Raw genomic sequence first — 13,685 nt, 5'->3', positions numbered from 1 at the left:
AAAAGCAAGTCGTTTGTCTCTTTGCAATTAGATGCATCAGTTGGCCAACGCAGGCGATGTTGCGACGAGTGTTCCGCAGAATGGACAGCGCCTGCTTGATGCCAGGGGTGCATGAGGTACTGGAGTATAGCTCGTGTGCCGCTCAAGTCATTCATCCCCTCCTCCACCTCGTCATCATGGATGCCGGATTTGTTCGAGACGCCTTGTACGCGGACAACGTGTTTTAAATCAATTTTTTATACGGTATAGTTGAATCAAGTGAAATGTTGTGGCTTTGGATTATATTACTGACGGGCAAAAAGGGCCGGAGGGATTGATTTTACTAGCAATTGGAATTGCGCAGTGGGCGGGCGATGCACAACCATGAGGAAGTGTCCAAGCGATGGATTGAAATGGTGCTGTCGGACAAGATCCACGGCGACTTGTTGCATGCGTTGCAGGATGGAACGATCTTGTGCTTATTGGTGAACCATCTGTACCGTGCTGTGGGCATGAAGCACAAGCGCGTTCCCATCGAGACGATGCAGACATCGACGTCGAATACGCTGTTCAGTACCAGTTGCAGGCGGCAAAACATCCGCACGTTCATCGAGTAAGGGATATCCTGTGGATCGTTGACCATAACTGCAACACAGGTCGTGTCGAGCCTTCGGAGTGCCCGACGACGCCATCTTTCGACCGAACGACTTGCTCAAGGGATCGAACCCCCAACGAGGTATGGTGCCCTTGCTCGTGATGGTGTGCATTATGCGGGATGCATAGTGTACTTGTGCATATTGGCGCTACAGGCAGAGGTGTTGCGGACGGCCCGTCAAAGAACTCCATATGAAAGAGCTTCCATGGGGACATTTGCTGCGGCGAGTTCGTGTCAGGTATCATTTCTATCACACACATGTACGCCGCCATATCACGCACAACTAGGATTTCACGGACAGCACGTTGCGAGACGATCAACCTTCCTCCTCCCAACAGCATCCGACTGCCTTTTCGTGGGGAGACACTTCAATGTTCACTGACGCGGCCTCCAGTGTCACCGCCTGGACTGTGCTGTTGGAACTCTATGAAACCCAGCAAACCGATATGAATAACGCAACCAACGCACAAGATGGAGGAGTCCAAAGCGACGAAAAGCTCTCATACGAGCTGTGGCGCACGGAAGAGCGCGTGCGGATGCTCGTGCTGGACGAAGCATCCTGTCGGCACTTGACGCCGCAGATGCACGGGAAGCTGTGGATGCTCTTGTCCGGCGCCAACACGGAAATGGACTTGCGGAAAGGCCATTACTCGACCTTGGTGGGCCACAGCTCTGTCAAGTAACGATCAACCCTTCTCTGCATCATATCATATTTGTTCGTGGCGCCCATCGCATCTCCTAGTGCCGAGTCTGTGCGTCAAATCGAAGCCGATCTAACCCGCACCGTGTCGCCTGACGACGCTGATTGGTCGGTAGAACGAAGCGACCAGCTGCGGCGGGTCTTGGTAGCGTATGCCGTGCACAATCCAAAGCTCGGGTACTGCCAAGGCCTCAACTACGTCGTCGCCCGCTTGCTCCAGTGCGTCGACGACGACGAGAGTGCGTTCTGGCTGCTCGAGCGCATGATTGCGCTGCTGCCTGATGATTACTACACGACCATGCTCGGCCTCGCCATCGACCAGCACGTGTTTGCAGAGCTCGTCGCACTTCAAACCCCCCAGATTGTGCAGCACATTGAGGTATATATATATATATAAATTGACACATGTGTTATATATATATTGAGATATAGTTTTATATCTTGATATATATATATCATATATATGTGGTGATTTCTTGAACAGAATATGCAACTGTAGCAACTCGGGGGGTTTGGGGCCGAGCTGTCGTTGGCGTGCACGGAATGGTTTTGCACCCTCTTTGGCAGTCCTTGTCGAAAGGAGACTACGATTCGGGTGTGGGATCTCTTTTTCATCAACGGAAACGAAGTACGTCGTACAAATAATATATATATATATATATATTATTTATATATTGGGATCATACTGATAAATGTATGCACAGGCCTTGTTTCGTATGGCGCTGGCGTTCACTCAACTGGAATACCCGCACATTATGTCGTGTGAAACGTACGGCGACGTCCTTGTGTGTCTCAATCAGGTGCGAAATGTTTGTTTTATATAGAGAGTGTGTGTCAACAAGGGAGAGATTGTCGTTTTACCCAAAATTTGGATTACTTTTATTCATTGCCAAATTCTATCGATATATCGATTCTTTGTCCTGACTTTTGTATGTACAGATCGGTCAGTATCACACTAATTTCAATCACACACTAATTCGATGTTGACTTGGTCCAAGAGTTGACTTGATTGGCCACTTGATTCGTGTTGTGGTTTTGGATTGGTCGTATTTCGATTGAGCACCCCACTTACTCTAATTTCGAATCGACTTGACAAAGTACAACCAATCGTAGATTGGCCGAGATGCGCTGCTGGACCCGAAACTGCTGGTGCACGTTGCCAACAGCCAAGAGATCGTCACGTCGTCGCGTATCGAAGACCTAAGGGCGTACCATCGGCTGGAGCTGGCGTCGGGCATAGCGCTTTCCAACGACCGTACGTTTGCAACCGTGGCGACGGCAGACGACGGCGATCCCCCGCTCTCGATCGAATCGGCTAAAAAACGAAAGCACCCGCTGTCGAATCGAAAAATTACGTCCAGGTACGGCAACATTCGACCACATGTTGATGTTCTCGTGAATATGCTCATCTAATACTGGCATGTGACGGATAATAGGACACTCTCGCGGCATCTATCGCACGAGACCATCGATGCCGACGTCGACGACTCGGCCGAGGCCAAGTACTTTGCCGATGCGACGGCACCCGAGGTACTTTGCCCCATAATATATATATATATATATTTCGATATACATTTATATATGTATATCCCCCTGAATCAACAACTGCATGGGTTGGGTGACGTGATTTGGGGTAGATTGTGGACGACTATTGGGGACAAACCGAGGTGGGTCCCACGCAAGTGGCGCAGTTCAAACTCATCACAAGCCCAAGCGACGCATCGCTAGCCAGTCGCCCTCGACATTTTTCCGACACGACGTACCGGCACACGTTCTCGGAGCGGAACTCGGCCCTGTATCGAGAAGCCCGCAGCAAGAGCACCGCGGACGGCCTGCGCGCGCATCGAGCCTCTCTGTCGCATGCCCCCGATCCGTCTCCTCCTTCGGAAGACGTGACCAGGCCGCCGCTGTTTTCCCACGGCATTTTCAAAAAGATCGAGCAATGGACCAACAAGACACTCAAACAAAGCAGGAGGCACAGCACCCTGAACTTCGACTTCTTTGGGTCGGCCTTGGCAGGCCAGGCGAGTTTCCTCAGCGCCCCCCGCGGGGCTTCCGCGGGCGTTGTCGGGTGGGACAGCGGGATGATGCCGCCGCCGTCGTCAAGGGCAGCGGCTTCACAAGCTTCGCATTGCCATGTGACCACGCCGGACGCGGCCATCATGGACTTACCCCCATACGTTGCCGAGAGCCACCCGCCGTCGCCGACCACTGCCGAAGTGTCGTTTGCCGTCGTCGCGGCACCTCTTCCAGCTTCGCCAGTCTCGTCGGAAAGTTTGGTCAAGCGCATCGTCAGCTCGCACTCGACGCCGTCGCTCGTGTCTCTGGACAAGTCGTACCATGACGACAGCGGCGACAGCGTCGACGGCGGCAGCTTTGACGACGCGGACGAATCGTCGAGACGGCACAGGCTCCGCAGCACGTCGTCGTCGGTGGTTCGACCGCCGCGCCACCAGCGCGACCCGAAAAAGCCCTCGTCCGTCGCGCTGATGGCGATCCCGGACGACTTGGCGCCCCCAGACATGCGACGGCACACGTCCATGCCTGCCCGAAGCCGAGCCAAACACGCGCATGGCCCGTCCTCCAACCTCGCCCAGCTCAACCTTGACAATGCCCGGCTCATCCGGGAGCGCGCCCATGTGGTGTCGTATCTTCAGCGCAAAGCCAGCGACGTGAGCAGTCTCAACAGCCCCGTCGACTCGGACGAGTACCGTGACAGCCTCAGCTCGGACGAAGGCACGAGGCGGGCCCACCGCGCGACCAACAGAACCAACTCGTTTTCGTTTCTCGGCAGTTTGTCGGTTGACCTCGAGCGCAGCTTGCTGCTCGAAGACAAAGAACAGGAATAATCCATTGCTAGTACAGGATTCAGTATGCAGTAGTGCTCATGTCAAGGCAAACTGGGTGAGTGTGGCTGGTGGGTGCCTTTCCATGACGTCATGCTTGTCAATTCAGTTGCAACAACACACTTCAACCCACCATTCGAGCCAGCCGTTTCCAGCCGTTTGTCTGCCAGCGTTGTTATGTTCATGCCATAATGCAATGGATTCCTTCGAGTTCCACCATCCCATTCATGCTACTACTACTACTGGTGGGGATTGTGGCTTGAGCTATACGAGGCCACGACTCCCCAATGGTCCGACGGATACATGTTCGAGTGGTTACTCAACGGTTCCTTGCCAAACGTGGCAAAGCCATCGCACCGCAGGCCGTGGCTGTACAGCCGGTCAAACCGGCACTTGGCGGCAAAGTGCACATTTGGCAGGTTCTTGTTGATGGTCGTGTCCCATGTGTGCTGGTGGTCGGCCGGGCGCCCACTTGCCACCCACGCGTCCTCCACCTACATCACGCCAGCCACGTCATGACATCTCCGACACAGGCCGGACCTACCGACGCAGGCACGGCGACCACGTCCTTGCTGCCCAAGTTCATGTCCCCGCCAAACACCCACGACTGGTTCGTGGAGTTGTCCAGGAGGTGGCTGAACGACCACTTGAGCTGCGCAAGCCTCGTGGTGCGGTTCTGAGCGAGGCTTTCCAGGTGGGCCGTGGCCAGTCGCAGAGGTTTCCCGTTGAACTCTGTTTCGACCACATGCAAATGGCGGCCCATGGCCGATCGTTCAAACGGGTGGCGGGTGTACTGGAGGATCGGCAGGCCCTTGACGAGAATGAGCTCGCTGTACGCTTGGTCCGTCACGGCGTTCGCGGCCGCGTATCCGAGGGTGCGCAAAGTCGACGACAAGAGCGCCCCCATGTCCGGTGTGACTTCCTGGAGGAAGATCACGTGGGGCGCCAAGGTGGAGAAAAGATTGCACATGGCGTTGATGCGCTCTTCCACAAGGACTTCGTCGAACCAGACGTTCAGAGACGCCACCAAGAGAGTCGTCGGTGACTGTGGGGCTGCCATGGTGACCGACCCCTCGAGCGGGGACGTGATGGCAGAGGGCGGTCCTTGCCGTAGCTGTTGACGTTGCATGCGTTCGGCGTGCAAGTCGTGAAGAAACGAGTTTGATGTCGTCGGTGGCTGCATTTCTGACGATGAGTTATTTGACACCGTTGCGTCGACATTGCGGGTCGCATTGTATGCAGTTCCTGTTGCATGCATGTGCTCCAGCGCAGATGCTGCAATGGCAGCTTTGAATTCCATGTCGTCGTCTTCGTCGCTAACCAGATCCACCAAGTCTTCGATGCTAAACTTCATCCGCTTTGGTGGAGGGACCGCGTGGTCATCATCTGGGTGGGGTACTGTTAGCTAGCGTCAAGACTGTGCCACGTACCATCAGTTGCAGGTGGGCTATCGGGTTTGATGAATGCACACGCATCGCAGAACAGACTCTGGGGCTCATTGATCAAGGAGCAGCGAGGACAATCCCAATCGTTCCAAGCGTTCATCACGCCGCCAACGGGCAAATGTCATCAGTTCGTTCGAAGGTTATCCGGAAAACAATACTTCCGGATATTAATGCTTCAACTACCAGTTGTCAATTGACACTCCTGCCACGAAACCGTCTGCCGATGGCGACGAATGTCGACACCGCGGCGGCTGTAATGCAGGCGGTGGAGTGCATGCTCCAATGCATTGAAGTGGTTCACTTGATCCCGCCTACGAGTAACGAAGTTGCGCTCACGGTGCATGCAATGTGCATCGCCTTGTCGTTCGACAAGCCTTGGACCTCCATGTTTGGCATATATGGCACGACCTGTACCCTTATGCAAAGCCTGACTCCGTTACCTTCGCTAATATTGTCAGTGGTCCGTACGAGCGACGATTCTCATGGTAGGCTTGTTCATTCTCGGGTGTATGTTGCCAACACTAATGGGCGATTAGAAACTCAAGAAATGGCTCGACTCGTGAAGTCGTGTGTCCAAGATATCCACAAGCATCGACTCACGCGGACAAGCAGTTTCAGCCAGCACCACAAGGATTATTCGTTCCCAACCGCAGCGTTGACGCCCGTGCTGGAGGTATTGTCGTCTTTTCAAGTAATATACCCAACCTTCTCAACCCCACTGCAGGACCCTCTCGAAGAACGGTGGACTGACACTGGCGGGGCAGTGTATGCTCGTACGGATCAATAATCCATTGAAATGTATGATAGCTCACTCAGCAGTGACATTTTGTAGGTAAAAACGTGTTTCACGAGGCGTTCGCCCCCATCACACACTGCCGACGCTATGCCAAGGTGCGCCGGTCCGATGCGGCCATTTACAAAGCATTGCGCGTCCAAGTGCGGCAGAACCTGGTGGCGCGTGAAGTGAATCGCATTGCCAAGCTCAACCACCCCCACTTCAACCCCACCCACGATGATTCCGACAATGCCGACGGAGGTGAGCCTGGTGAGGTCGACGAATACGACCACGAAGGCACGACCAAGTTGTTTCATTACCAAGATTTTGAACAAGAGTATGCCGCAGACCAGTAGGGTGAATAGACTCACCATATACCTCAAGCTTGTTTGATAGTATGTCATGTGGATTCCAGACAAATCAAGATTATAGGCCCTGCAACAGCAGTTGCATCGTCGTAGCAGCCTTTCTGTATATATCCCATCACCCGACGCATTCAATTGAGTTAGTTTACACTTCTCGAACAAACACATGTCGTCGCTCTATTTCGCCAACTTTCGTTCGACGTGGGGTTTCTTTTCTCGTTGATTCTTTCGCATTGGCTTTGCCTTGGCCGTGGCTTCCGATATGAGTTTCATGCATTTCGCACGACTAGGTTGGAGCGCACACCAGAGCTCGGTGCCGTCGCAACTGCCGACTGCAAAACGCTCGTCCCGTTGTCCGTCGAACTCGTAGCAGAACGCTTGGTCCAAATCGGCGACGGACTTGGTCAAGTACATGGCGTCGTCCACGGCCAGTACGTGGGACGTCGGCCACAGGGCGAGGGCGTGTAGGGGCACCGAGGTCGCGACAACAGTCGACTTCAAAAACGGAAACGAAAACGGCGGCATGGGGATGACGCTTGTCACGACGTTGTTGTTGGTGGCAGAGACATTGGCGTAGCACATGCTGGACGAGTGTCTTAGAATGAACTTGACTTGCACGATCATCGTGCAGCCTTCCTTGGCCCCGCGGCACACGTACTTGCAGTCGCCAACCGCCACGACGGCATTCGTCGACGGCGCCCGCAACATGACGAGCTCGACTTTGTCCATTCTCGCGACGTTCAAAATGTCAAAGTCCAATTTGGTCAAGACGGTAGCGTTACTGGTCATTTCGGATGCGCAAAAGTCCAAGTACTGCAGCGGCAGACTGGGCAAACACCCTTCGCAGTAGAACGTGTGGTCGCGGAGGACGTGCACATGTTCGAGCTTGGCCCATCGACTGCAGCGAACGTGGTAAATCTCGACGCACCCGTGGGAGGCACAGCTTAAACACTTGGCTTTGTCCTTTTCCTTGATGGATTTTGCACACGTGCTGCACGTCACCGCAACCCGCTTGCCGTGGTCGTCGAACTTTTGCATGCTTTTGTACTTGGTGGCCCGCGCTTCGACTTGCGATTGGTTGGCTGTGACGTTGTGCTGTTCGACCCGGAGCGCGATGGCCAGCTTGGAGTTGATCGCACAAGCAAACACGAGGTTCAAATTCGAGCCGCCACTACAGTTGCATCGCTGTCATCCATTCATTTGTTCGTGGCATGTACTTCGAGGTATATAGTAAGTAGTATCACGTACCTCTCGAGCACCCCCGCTTGGTCCGACGTCTGAGCCGTGTGGGTTGTGATGGTCAAGCCGTAGTTGGAACACCGCGTCCAGAGCAACTGCGACAATGTGCGGGCGAAATTATCTTTGGGGATCGAATGGATCGTCTCCAGCTTGAGCACAAACGTCGGCGACTTGGTCAAGTTCCAGCACGTCGCGGCCGAGAACACGCACACGTCTATACTTGAGTCATCAGACATTGCACAGCTCTCAGTGAACGAACCTTCGTCGTTCACATGCACGAGTTTGAGGAGGAGGTTCACGCCGCCAATGTCCTCAATGTGGCTCTGGCACGCGGCATGGAACGAGCAGTTGAGGACGGCGGCGGTGCACACGCGCTTGACCATCACGTCGGCGCTGGTGTGGGCGAGTTGGAGGAGGTAGAAGAGCGGACAGGCGTGGCGATATGACACGCAGTCCCAGCTGCCACACGAAGCCATGGCTAGGCGACCTCGATCGAATTGGCTTAGGTTCAAGAGAATTCTACAGGGTGATGTGGTTGATATCACAGCATGGTATTACTGCCGAACTAACCCTGCGGCGTATTGTTGGGTGGACGCAGAGTCGTGGGCGCGGAGATGACTTGCCACGACCACGACAGCATTGGCATCTAGCAGGGCATCCCGCTTGGTTGAAAGCTCCGAGTACGTGAGCACACGTTGGAGGAATGTGTTTGTTTCATCACCTTGGCGGCCCTTGTCCTTGAGCTTCTGAATCGTGGCGGCGATTTCACTGTATGGCGTCGTCGGCCTGCCGCCGCTCTCGTAGATGCTACGGAACATCACGAAAGGACATACTAGTAAAGGCTAATTATAGCGTGATGGCATTACTTGAAGCCCCGCGCCGCCTGCTATTAATCCTACGAGTGCACATGAGCTCCTTTTATGGGGCTACTAACATTAAGTTAGATAACGTTATGCGCATTGCAGTGTCAGCACTGACACTTCCATTGCACGTTAGGGCTGCATTTTGTTTCACCAGTTGTAGCTTTGATTTTGTCAGCTCCATTTTCACGATGAAAATGAGGTGAAAAAAAGGGTCAGTTTGCAAATATTTATATAACTAATAAACAACCGGATAATCCCCTGGTTAGTAGAACGAGGACAAAGTTCTTGTAACAATCAGGAAATGCTGGCATCGAAAAAGCATACTCGACAGGCGTTGTCGTTGGCAGACAAGAAGCGAATCTGCGAGATCTCGCAGTTGCTGGTCAAGTCCACGCATCAACAGGTGGCCGATGAGTTCAACAAGACGGCAGAGCGGAGTGTACAGCGTCTCATGGTGACCAAGACATTGCGGGAGAAGGACAAATGGCTTGCCATGGACGAGTCACAGTTGGGTCGGAAGCGCATGCGCGGCGGCAAATTCGAAGCGCTCGAGCACGCGTTGAGTCTGTATCTGCAAGAAGCCCGTGCCCAGGGTGCTCGTTTGTCCGACAGCCTCCTCACGGCCCACGCAGAACGGCTGCGCGCGGAACACAACATCAAGGACAGCGAGTTTAAGATCTCGAACGGATGGGTCCAGAACTTCAAACGCCGACACAGCATCCGCATGCACTCCGCCCATCACGGCGGCATGCATGTCAATCATGGAGATCCAGACGACGCCAAGGTTGGAGACCTGTCATTTCTCAAGCTTGCGTCTTCCATCGACACCACAGACACGCCGTCTTCGCCGTCCGCTACGCCTAGCCACCTCAGCGGCATCCACCAGCTCATTGTGGACGGAGGGTTCAAGCCCTCCGATGTGTTTCATTACGACGAGCATGTGTTATACTATGGAACCCCCGCGTCTTCTTTGGCAAAATCGATGGAGCTGGCCCCATCGCGCCATCGCCCGCGCCGCCGCATGCTCCTTGGACTCCTTACCAACGTCGTCGGAGACTGGCCCATGGTATCATGCGTCCAAGACGTTGTCACATCACATGTGTTTGCAGACATGTTGTACGCCGCCGACTTTGTGGACACCCATCCCCATGCCCACATGACCAAAGCCATCTTCACCAAGTTCATCCTACATATCAACACCGTGCTGGCCGTCCAAGAGCCCCCGCGCCGCATCCTCTGCTTCCTGGACGCGTCGCCGTGCCACGCCATCTCCATGGAGGGACACATGAGCACCATATGCGGCATGCGCACCGTCGAGCTGTCTCACATGCTGCTGGCGTTCCTTCCTCCGCGGGTGCCGCCACATCTGACCCCGCTTGGCGCCGGACTGACCACGTACTTTCACCTTCAGTTCAAGATTACGTTGCTCAAGTGGCTGTTGTCTGATACCACGTCTCCGTCAACGTCGGAACGTCGAACCATGACAGTGTCGCAGCAACAAGTCCAAACCATGCTGTGGGTCGCGCAGCTGTGGAAGACCATTCCACCGTCCATCGCCAAGACCAGCTGGAGGCAGTCCCAGTGGCTGCCTCCGTCGTGGGTTCAAGCGTGGGAGCATGACGATGTCGACGGCGAAGTCGAACCGATGGCCGAGTCGCTGATGGCCCAGGCACAGTCGACATATAAGGAACTTCATGCGTTGTATCATGGCGCGTCTTTGAAGGAGGATGACGAGGACCATGCGCCGCCGCCGTCGCCTTCCTCGTGGGCAGAGTCGCCTCCCGATGAGTCTGAGGACGCAGTCGTAGCCCCGACCGTGTGCCAGGCGCTGGATGCCGCGCATCAAGTGCTGACGTTCATGGAGCAGCACCCAGTCGTGTTTACCCACGATGACGTGGCAACATTGCTGGGCGTGGCCAACCGTATCAGTGGTTTTGACTATCAAAAGGACCCCCCCACGCAATAATTGTGTTACGAGATTGCCTTTGCACTCAAGTTGAATGCAAATGTTTGTGGGGCTCTCCACATTCTTTGGCTAAAGTACAGTAGCTTAGAGTTGGTGTTCTGCCTGATACTTTGCTGAATATCATGGTTACAGTAGTAAAGGTAACGTTATACGGTACACTGTGGTGTACGCCACTCTACCGGTAGGCAAGTTGCCTTTCAATTCTCGTTGTCGTTGGACTCGACCAAGATTTGCATACGTGGCGCAATGTGGTGACAGTGATGTCAAGTCACTCACCATCGGGTATGAACCCATGTACTCGTTGGGTGTACACACATGGAATCAAGTTGGAAAACTTGCAAACCTTACATACAGTACATATCGTGATTCAGTGAGAGGTAGCACTTCAACACGACCGAAAACGTTGAGGCTTGGAGTGCGTAAATGCAATCTGGTCCGACATTGCCAGTACAAAAGTTGATATTTCTGAGGCTTGGCATCATTCGTACCGTGAATATACCATGTTGTCGCCAGTTTTACCTTTTCCACGGGCGAAATGCAACTTGAACGGATTCCGTGGCTTCAAGTTCCCTTGACGTCGCTGTGCGAACAAAGGTGATATGACACTGTTACCCCGTATTTGTACATAGTATATACCCATTGCGCAATTCACCCTACATACACCCAAGCACCATGTCGACCCTTCCATCGCATCAGTCGCTCGACCTGATTGAACGATTCAGTCAGTCAGACGACAAGTTGTACGACGGCTTCAAAACCCCCGACACGATTGAAGCTGGCGGTGCGTTGCGCGCGGGGCCTCCGCCTTCGTACAGCTCACTGGACGTCCTCGCTCTTATGAGTCAGTACGCGTCCATGGGGCTGCTGTACGGAGTCACGTACAACCTCAGCTATCCGTTTCTGACAGTGTACTTCCACATGGAGGGGACGCAGCTAACCTCTGCGAACGCGCTCATGACGCTCGCGTGGTCGTTCAAGGTCTTTATCGGTATGCTCTCCGACTGCGTGCCCGTGTTTGGGCTTCGACGGAAGCCGTACATGTTCGTGGGATGGACCATCAATGCCATTTGCATGCTCGTGCTGGCGTCCGTGGACCATGGCCTGCCGCTCTACATCGATCCGTCCCTCGAAGGTCGTCCGCTGAGCAACTTGACCGCGGACGAGTCGCGGGGCGTCGACGCCTCCGCGCCGAGCCGGGGTGCGTTCATGGTCATCATGTGCACCATCGCGGCGTTCGGCCAAGTGGTGGCTGAAGCGGCGTGCGATGCCCTCGTGGTGGAATACGCCCAGAGAGAACCGCTGCATTGTCGAGGTCGCATGCAGTCGCTGACGTACGCGATCCGACTGTGCGCGCAGGGCGTGACTGGGCTCATGTTTGGCATCTGCAACAACTCGCCGCGGTTCGGCGGAACGTACTCGTGGGACATTGGCGTGAATGGCATGTTCATCTTAGTCAGCATCACGAGCACGTTGGCCGTGCCCGTGACCATCTTTGGGGTGAAGGAAGCAAAACGCACGGAAGCGGTGTCGTTTCAAACGTATCTCGGTCAATGCTGGGCCCTCGCGCAGAAGCGCGCCGTGTGGCAGATCGTGCTCTACCTCTTTTGGTCTACTGTTTTCTATTGCAGCATCACCACCACCGCCAGTCCGTACGTCAAGTTCTACTGGGCCAAGGTCGAGTCGTTCAACTCGGCGCTCATCATGACCATCAGCAACTGTGTCTCAGCGGGTGTGCTCATGCTCATGGCGTCGTACGGACTCCATTGGAACTGGCGCGTCACGTTCGTCGTCACGACGCTGATCGCCAACGGCCTCGACGCCATCGTGCAGTATTGCACCATCTTTGACGTGTTCCGCAACCAGTGGGTGTACCTGGGCATGCCTCTGGCAGAGCAAGTGCCGCTGGCCATCAATTGGGCCGTGACCATGTATGTGATTGTCGAATTGGCCGAGGACGGCAGCGAAGGCGTCATGTACGGCCTCCTCACGACCGTCATGGCCATGCCGATGATCCTCGGTGCCATGGTCACCAACATCTATTGCGCCGAGCTCCAGCTCAAGTCCACCGACATCGCGTCCGATACCCCGGACGTGCGGCGAGATGTCGCGTACAGTTACATGGTCAAGTATGGCGCGGCCGCGTTCTCGTGTTGCTGGGTGGTGCTGTTTCCGAGGCAAAAGGCAGAATGCGCAGAGCTCAAGAAGAACGGCGGGAACTACCCTCGCGTTGGAGCTGCAGTGCTTATCAGCTGCTTTGTCATTCTCTGCGTGTCTGTCACCTCCACAGTCATGTCCATGTTTGATGCCACTGCATGCTACGTCTTCGCCGGAGGCCAAGGTTGCGATCTGGTGGAAACTTCGGGCTAAGTGTAAAGTGATAAGCTTGCAACTACAGTGCGCGCCATGTACTTAAAGCCACCCAGTTTTTGGCAGTTAAAATCCCGCCAATTAGAGTTCACGATTACCTGTTTGGCTCACTTGATGCAGCTTGATTGGCGAGATTTTCTGGTATAATGTGGTGTCCTCTGCGGTTCAATCAACCAATTTGCCGCCAAAATTGTACTTTTGCCCCGCGACAAGTACTTAAAGCCACTTCCAAATTTCCGCTCTATTGAACGGCACACACGACGTAACGTTAAAAGCTTCTGTCAACTTCTAAGTAAGACTACTCTGAATGCCACGTAACCACTAACAACCTTTACAGCATGGCAAAAGAAGCTCAACTCACCGACGAAGAGAAAGGGTCCATTGCGGCCTTTCACTTGGTCGGAATGTCCAACCGCGCCATCGCCAAGACCATGGGAAGGTCCAAGGATGTAGTACGCAACTACATCTTGGACCCTCAAGGCTAC

At 54.3% G+C, this 13,685-nt stretch overlaps 6 protein-coding genes across 7 annotated transcripts; 4 read left to right on the top strand and 2 right to left on the bottom strand.

Moving 5' to 3' along the window:
- The first annotated feature begins 219 nt into the window (after window positions 1–219).
- Window positions 220–4,231, top strand: H257_12548. Of its 2 annotated transcripts, XM_009839791.1 has the most exons (11): window positions 220–243; window positions 303–592; window positions 636–715; window positions 763–872; window positions 922–1,313; window positions 1,377–1,713; window positions 1,834–1,962; window positions 2,039–2,134; window positions 2,448–2,695; window positions 2,771–2,864; window positions 2,972–4,231. In XM_009839791.1, the coding sequence occupies exons 2-11, from the start codon at window positions 354–356 to the stop codon at window positions 4,181–4,183; spliced, it is 2,937 nt and encodes a 978-aa protein (XP_009838093.1). In that variant the 5' UTR covers window positions 220–243; window positions 303–353; the 3' UTR covers window positions 4,184–4,231. The 2 variants fall into 2 exon arrangements, with proteins under 2 accessions (XP_009838093.1, XP_009838094.1); XM_009839792.1 differs by lacking the exons at window positions 220–243; window positions 303–592; window positions 636–715 and having other exon boundaries at window positions 722–872.
- A 74-nt stretch (window positions 4,232–4,305) lies between these two features.
- On the bottom strand, window positions 4,306–5,737 carry H257_12547 (hypothetical protein). Its single transcript, XM_009839790.1, has 3 exons — window positions 5,611–5,737; window positions 4,725–5,566; window positions 4,306–4,674 (listed from the first exon to the last, which is right to left on the bottom strand). The coding sequence occupies exons 1-3, from the start codon at window positions 5,723–5,725 to the stop codon at window positions 4,420–4,422; spliced, it is 1,212 nt and encodes a 403-aa protein (XP_009838092.1). The 5' UTR covers window positions 5,726–5,737; the 3' UTR covers window positions 4,306–4,419.
- Window positions 5,738–5,817: 80 nt separating this feature from the next.
- H257_12546 (hypothetical protein) lies at window positions 5,818–6,850 on the top strand. The gene is made up of 4 exons (XM_009839789.1): window positions 5,818–6,110; window positions 6,162–6,298; window positions 6,350–6,398; window positions 6,458–6,850. The coding sequence occupies exons 1-4, from the start codon at window positions 5,849–5,851 to the stop codon at window positions 6,754–6,756; spliced, it is 747 nt and encodes a 248-aa protein (XP_009838091.1). The 5' UTR covers window positions 5,818–5,848; the 3' UTR covers window positions 6,757–6,850.
- H257_12545 (hypothetical protein) lies at window positions 6,832–8,844 on the bottom strand. The gene is made up of 4 exons (XM_009839788.1): window positions 8,575–8,844; window positions 8,264–8,523; window positions 8,014–8,218; window positions 6,832–7,936 (listed from the first exon to the last, which is right to left on the bottom strand). The coding sequence occupies exons 1-4, from the start codon at window positions 8,820–8,822 to the stop codon at window positions 6,943–6,945; spliced, it is 1,707 nt and encodes a 568-aa protein (XP_009838090.1). The 5' UTR covers window positions 8,823–8,844; the 3' UTR covers window positions 6,832–6,942.
- A 324-nt stretch (window positions 8,845–9,168) lies between these two features.
- Window positions 9,169–10,904, top strand: H257_12544 (hypothetical protein; the record flags this gene model as incomplete). The annotated part of the gene is made up of 1 exon (XM_009839787.1): window positions 9,169–10,904. The coding sequence occupies one exon, from the start codon at window positions 9,169–9,171 to the stop codon at window positions 10,831–10,833; it is 1,665 nt and encodes a 554-aa protein (XP_009838089.1). The 3' UTR covers window positions 10,834–10,904.
- Window positions 10,905–11,505: 601 nt separating this feature from the next.
- H257_12543 (hypothetical protein) lies at window positions 11,506–13,200 on the top strand (the record flags this gene model as incomplete). The annotated part of the gene is made up of 1 exon (XM_009839786.1): window positions 11,506–13,200. One exon carries the CDS (start codon window positions 11,506–11,508, stop codon window positions 13,198–13,200), a length of 1,695 nt encoding a protein of 564 aa, XP_009838088.1.
- Window positions 13,201–13,685: the final 485 nt, after the last annotated feature.

This window comes from Aphanomyces astaci, assembly GCF_000520075.1.
Source record: "Aphanomyces astaci strain APO3 unplaced genomic scaffold supercont1.41, whole genome shotgun sequence".
Taxonomy (NCBI): domain Eukaryota; phylum Oomycota; class Saprolegniomycetes; order Saprolegniales; family Verrucalvaceae; genus Aphanomyces; species Aphanomyces astaci.
Note: the sequence above shows the minus strand (reverse complement) of the source record. Positions and strands in the feature narration are given on the sequence as shown.

What these genes read in the sequence shown, in the direction of transcription:
- H257_12545 (XM_009839788.1), bottom strand. Translation starts at nt 8,822, where the DNA reads ATGTTCCGTAGCATCTACGAGAGCGGCGGCAGGCCGACGACGCCATAC. An exon ending in ACCCAACAATACGCCGCAGG is followed by an intron (nt 8,524 to 8,574) that starts GTTAGTTCGGCA and finishes ATCACCCTGTAG; the next exon opens with AATTCTCTTGAACCTAAGCC. An exon ending in CAAGCGGGGGTGCTCGAGAG is followed by an intron (nt 7,937 to 8,013) that starts GTACGTGATACT and finishes ATGCAACTGTAG; the next exon opens with TGGCGGCTCGAATTTGAACC.
- H257_12548 (XM_009839791.1), top strand. Translation starts at nt 354, where the DNA reads ATGCACAACCATGAGGAAGTGTCCAAGCGATGGATTGAAATGGTGCTG. An exon ending in GGGATCGAACCCCCAACGAG is followed by an intron (nt 716 to 762) that starts GTATGGTGCCCT and finishes CGGGATGCATAG; the next exon opens with TGTACTTGTGCATATTGGCG. An exon ending in CCGATGCGACGGCACCCGAG is followed by an intron (nt 2,865 to 2,971) that starts GTACTTTGCCCC and finishes GATTTGGGGTAG; the next exon opens with ATTGTGGACGACTATTGGGG.
- H257_12546 (XM_009839789.1), top strand. Translation starts at nt 5,849, where the DNA reads ATGGCGACGAATGTCGACACCGCGGCGGCTGTAATGCAGGCGGTGGAG. An exon ending in TACGAGCGACGATTCTCATG is followed by an intron (nt 6,111 to 6,161) that starts GTAGGCTTGTTC and finishes ATGGGCGATTAG; the next exon opens with AAACTCAAGAAATGGCTCGA. An exon ending in CGTTGACGCCCGTGCTGGAG is followed by an intron (nt 6,299 to 6,349) that starts GTATTGTCGTCT and finishes ACCCCACTGCAG; the next exon opens with GACCCTCTCGAAGAACGGTG.
- H257_12547 (XM_009839790.1), bottom strand. Translation starts at nt 5,725, where the DNA reads ATGAACGCTTGGAACGATTGGGATTGTCCTCGCTGCTCCTTGATCAAT. An exon ending in TAGCCCACCTGCAACTGATG is followed by an intron (nt 5,567 to 5,610) that starts GTACGTGGCACA and finishes TACCCCACCCAG; the next exon opens with ATGATGACCACGCGGTCCCT. An exon ending in TGGTCGCCGTGCCTGCGTCG is followed by an intron (nt 4,675 to 4,724) that starts GTAGGTCCGGCC and finishes GGCGTGATGTAG; the next exon opens with GTGGAGGACGCGTGGGTGGC.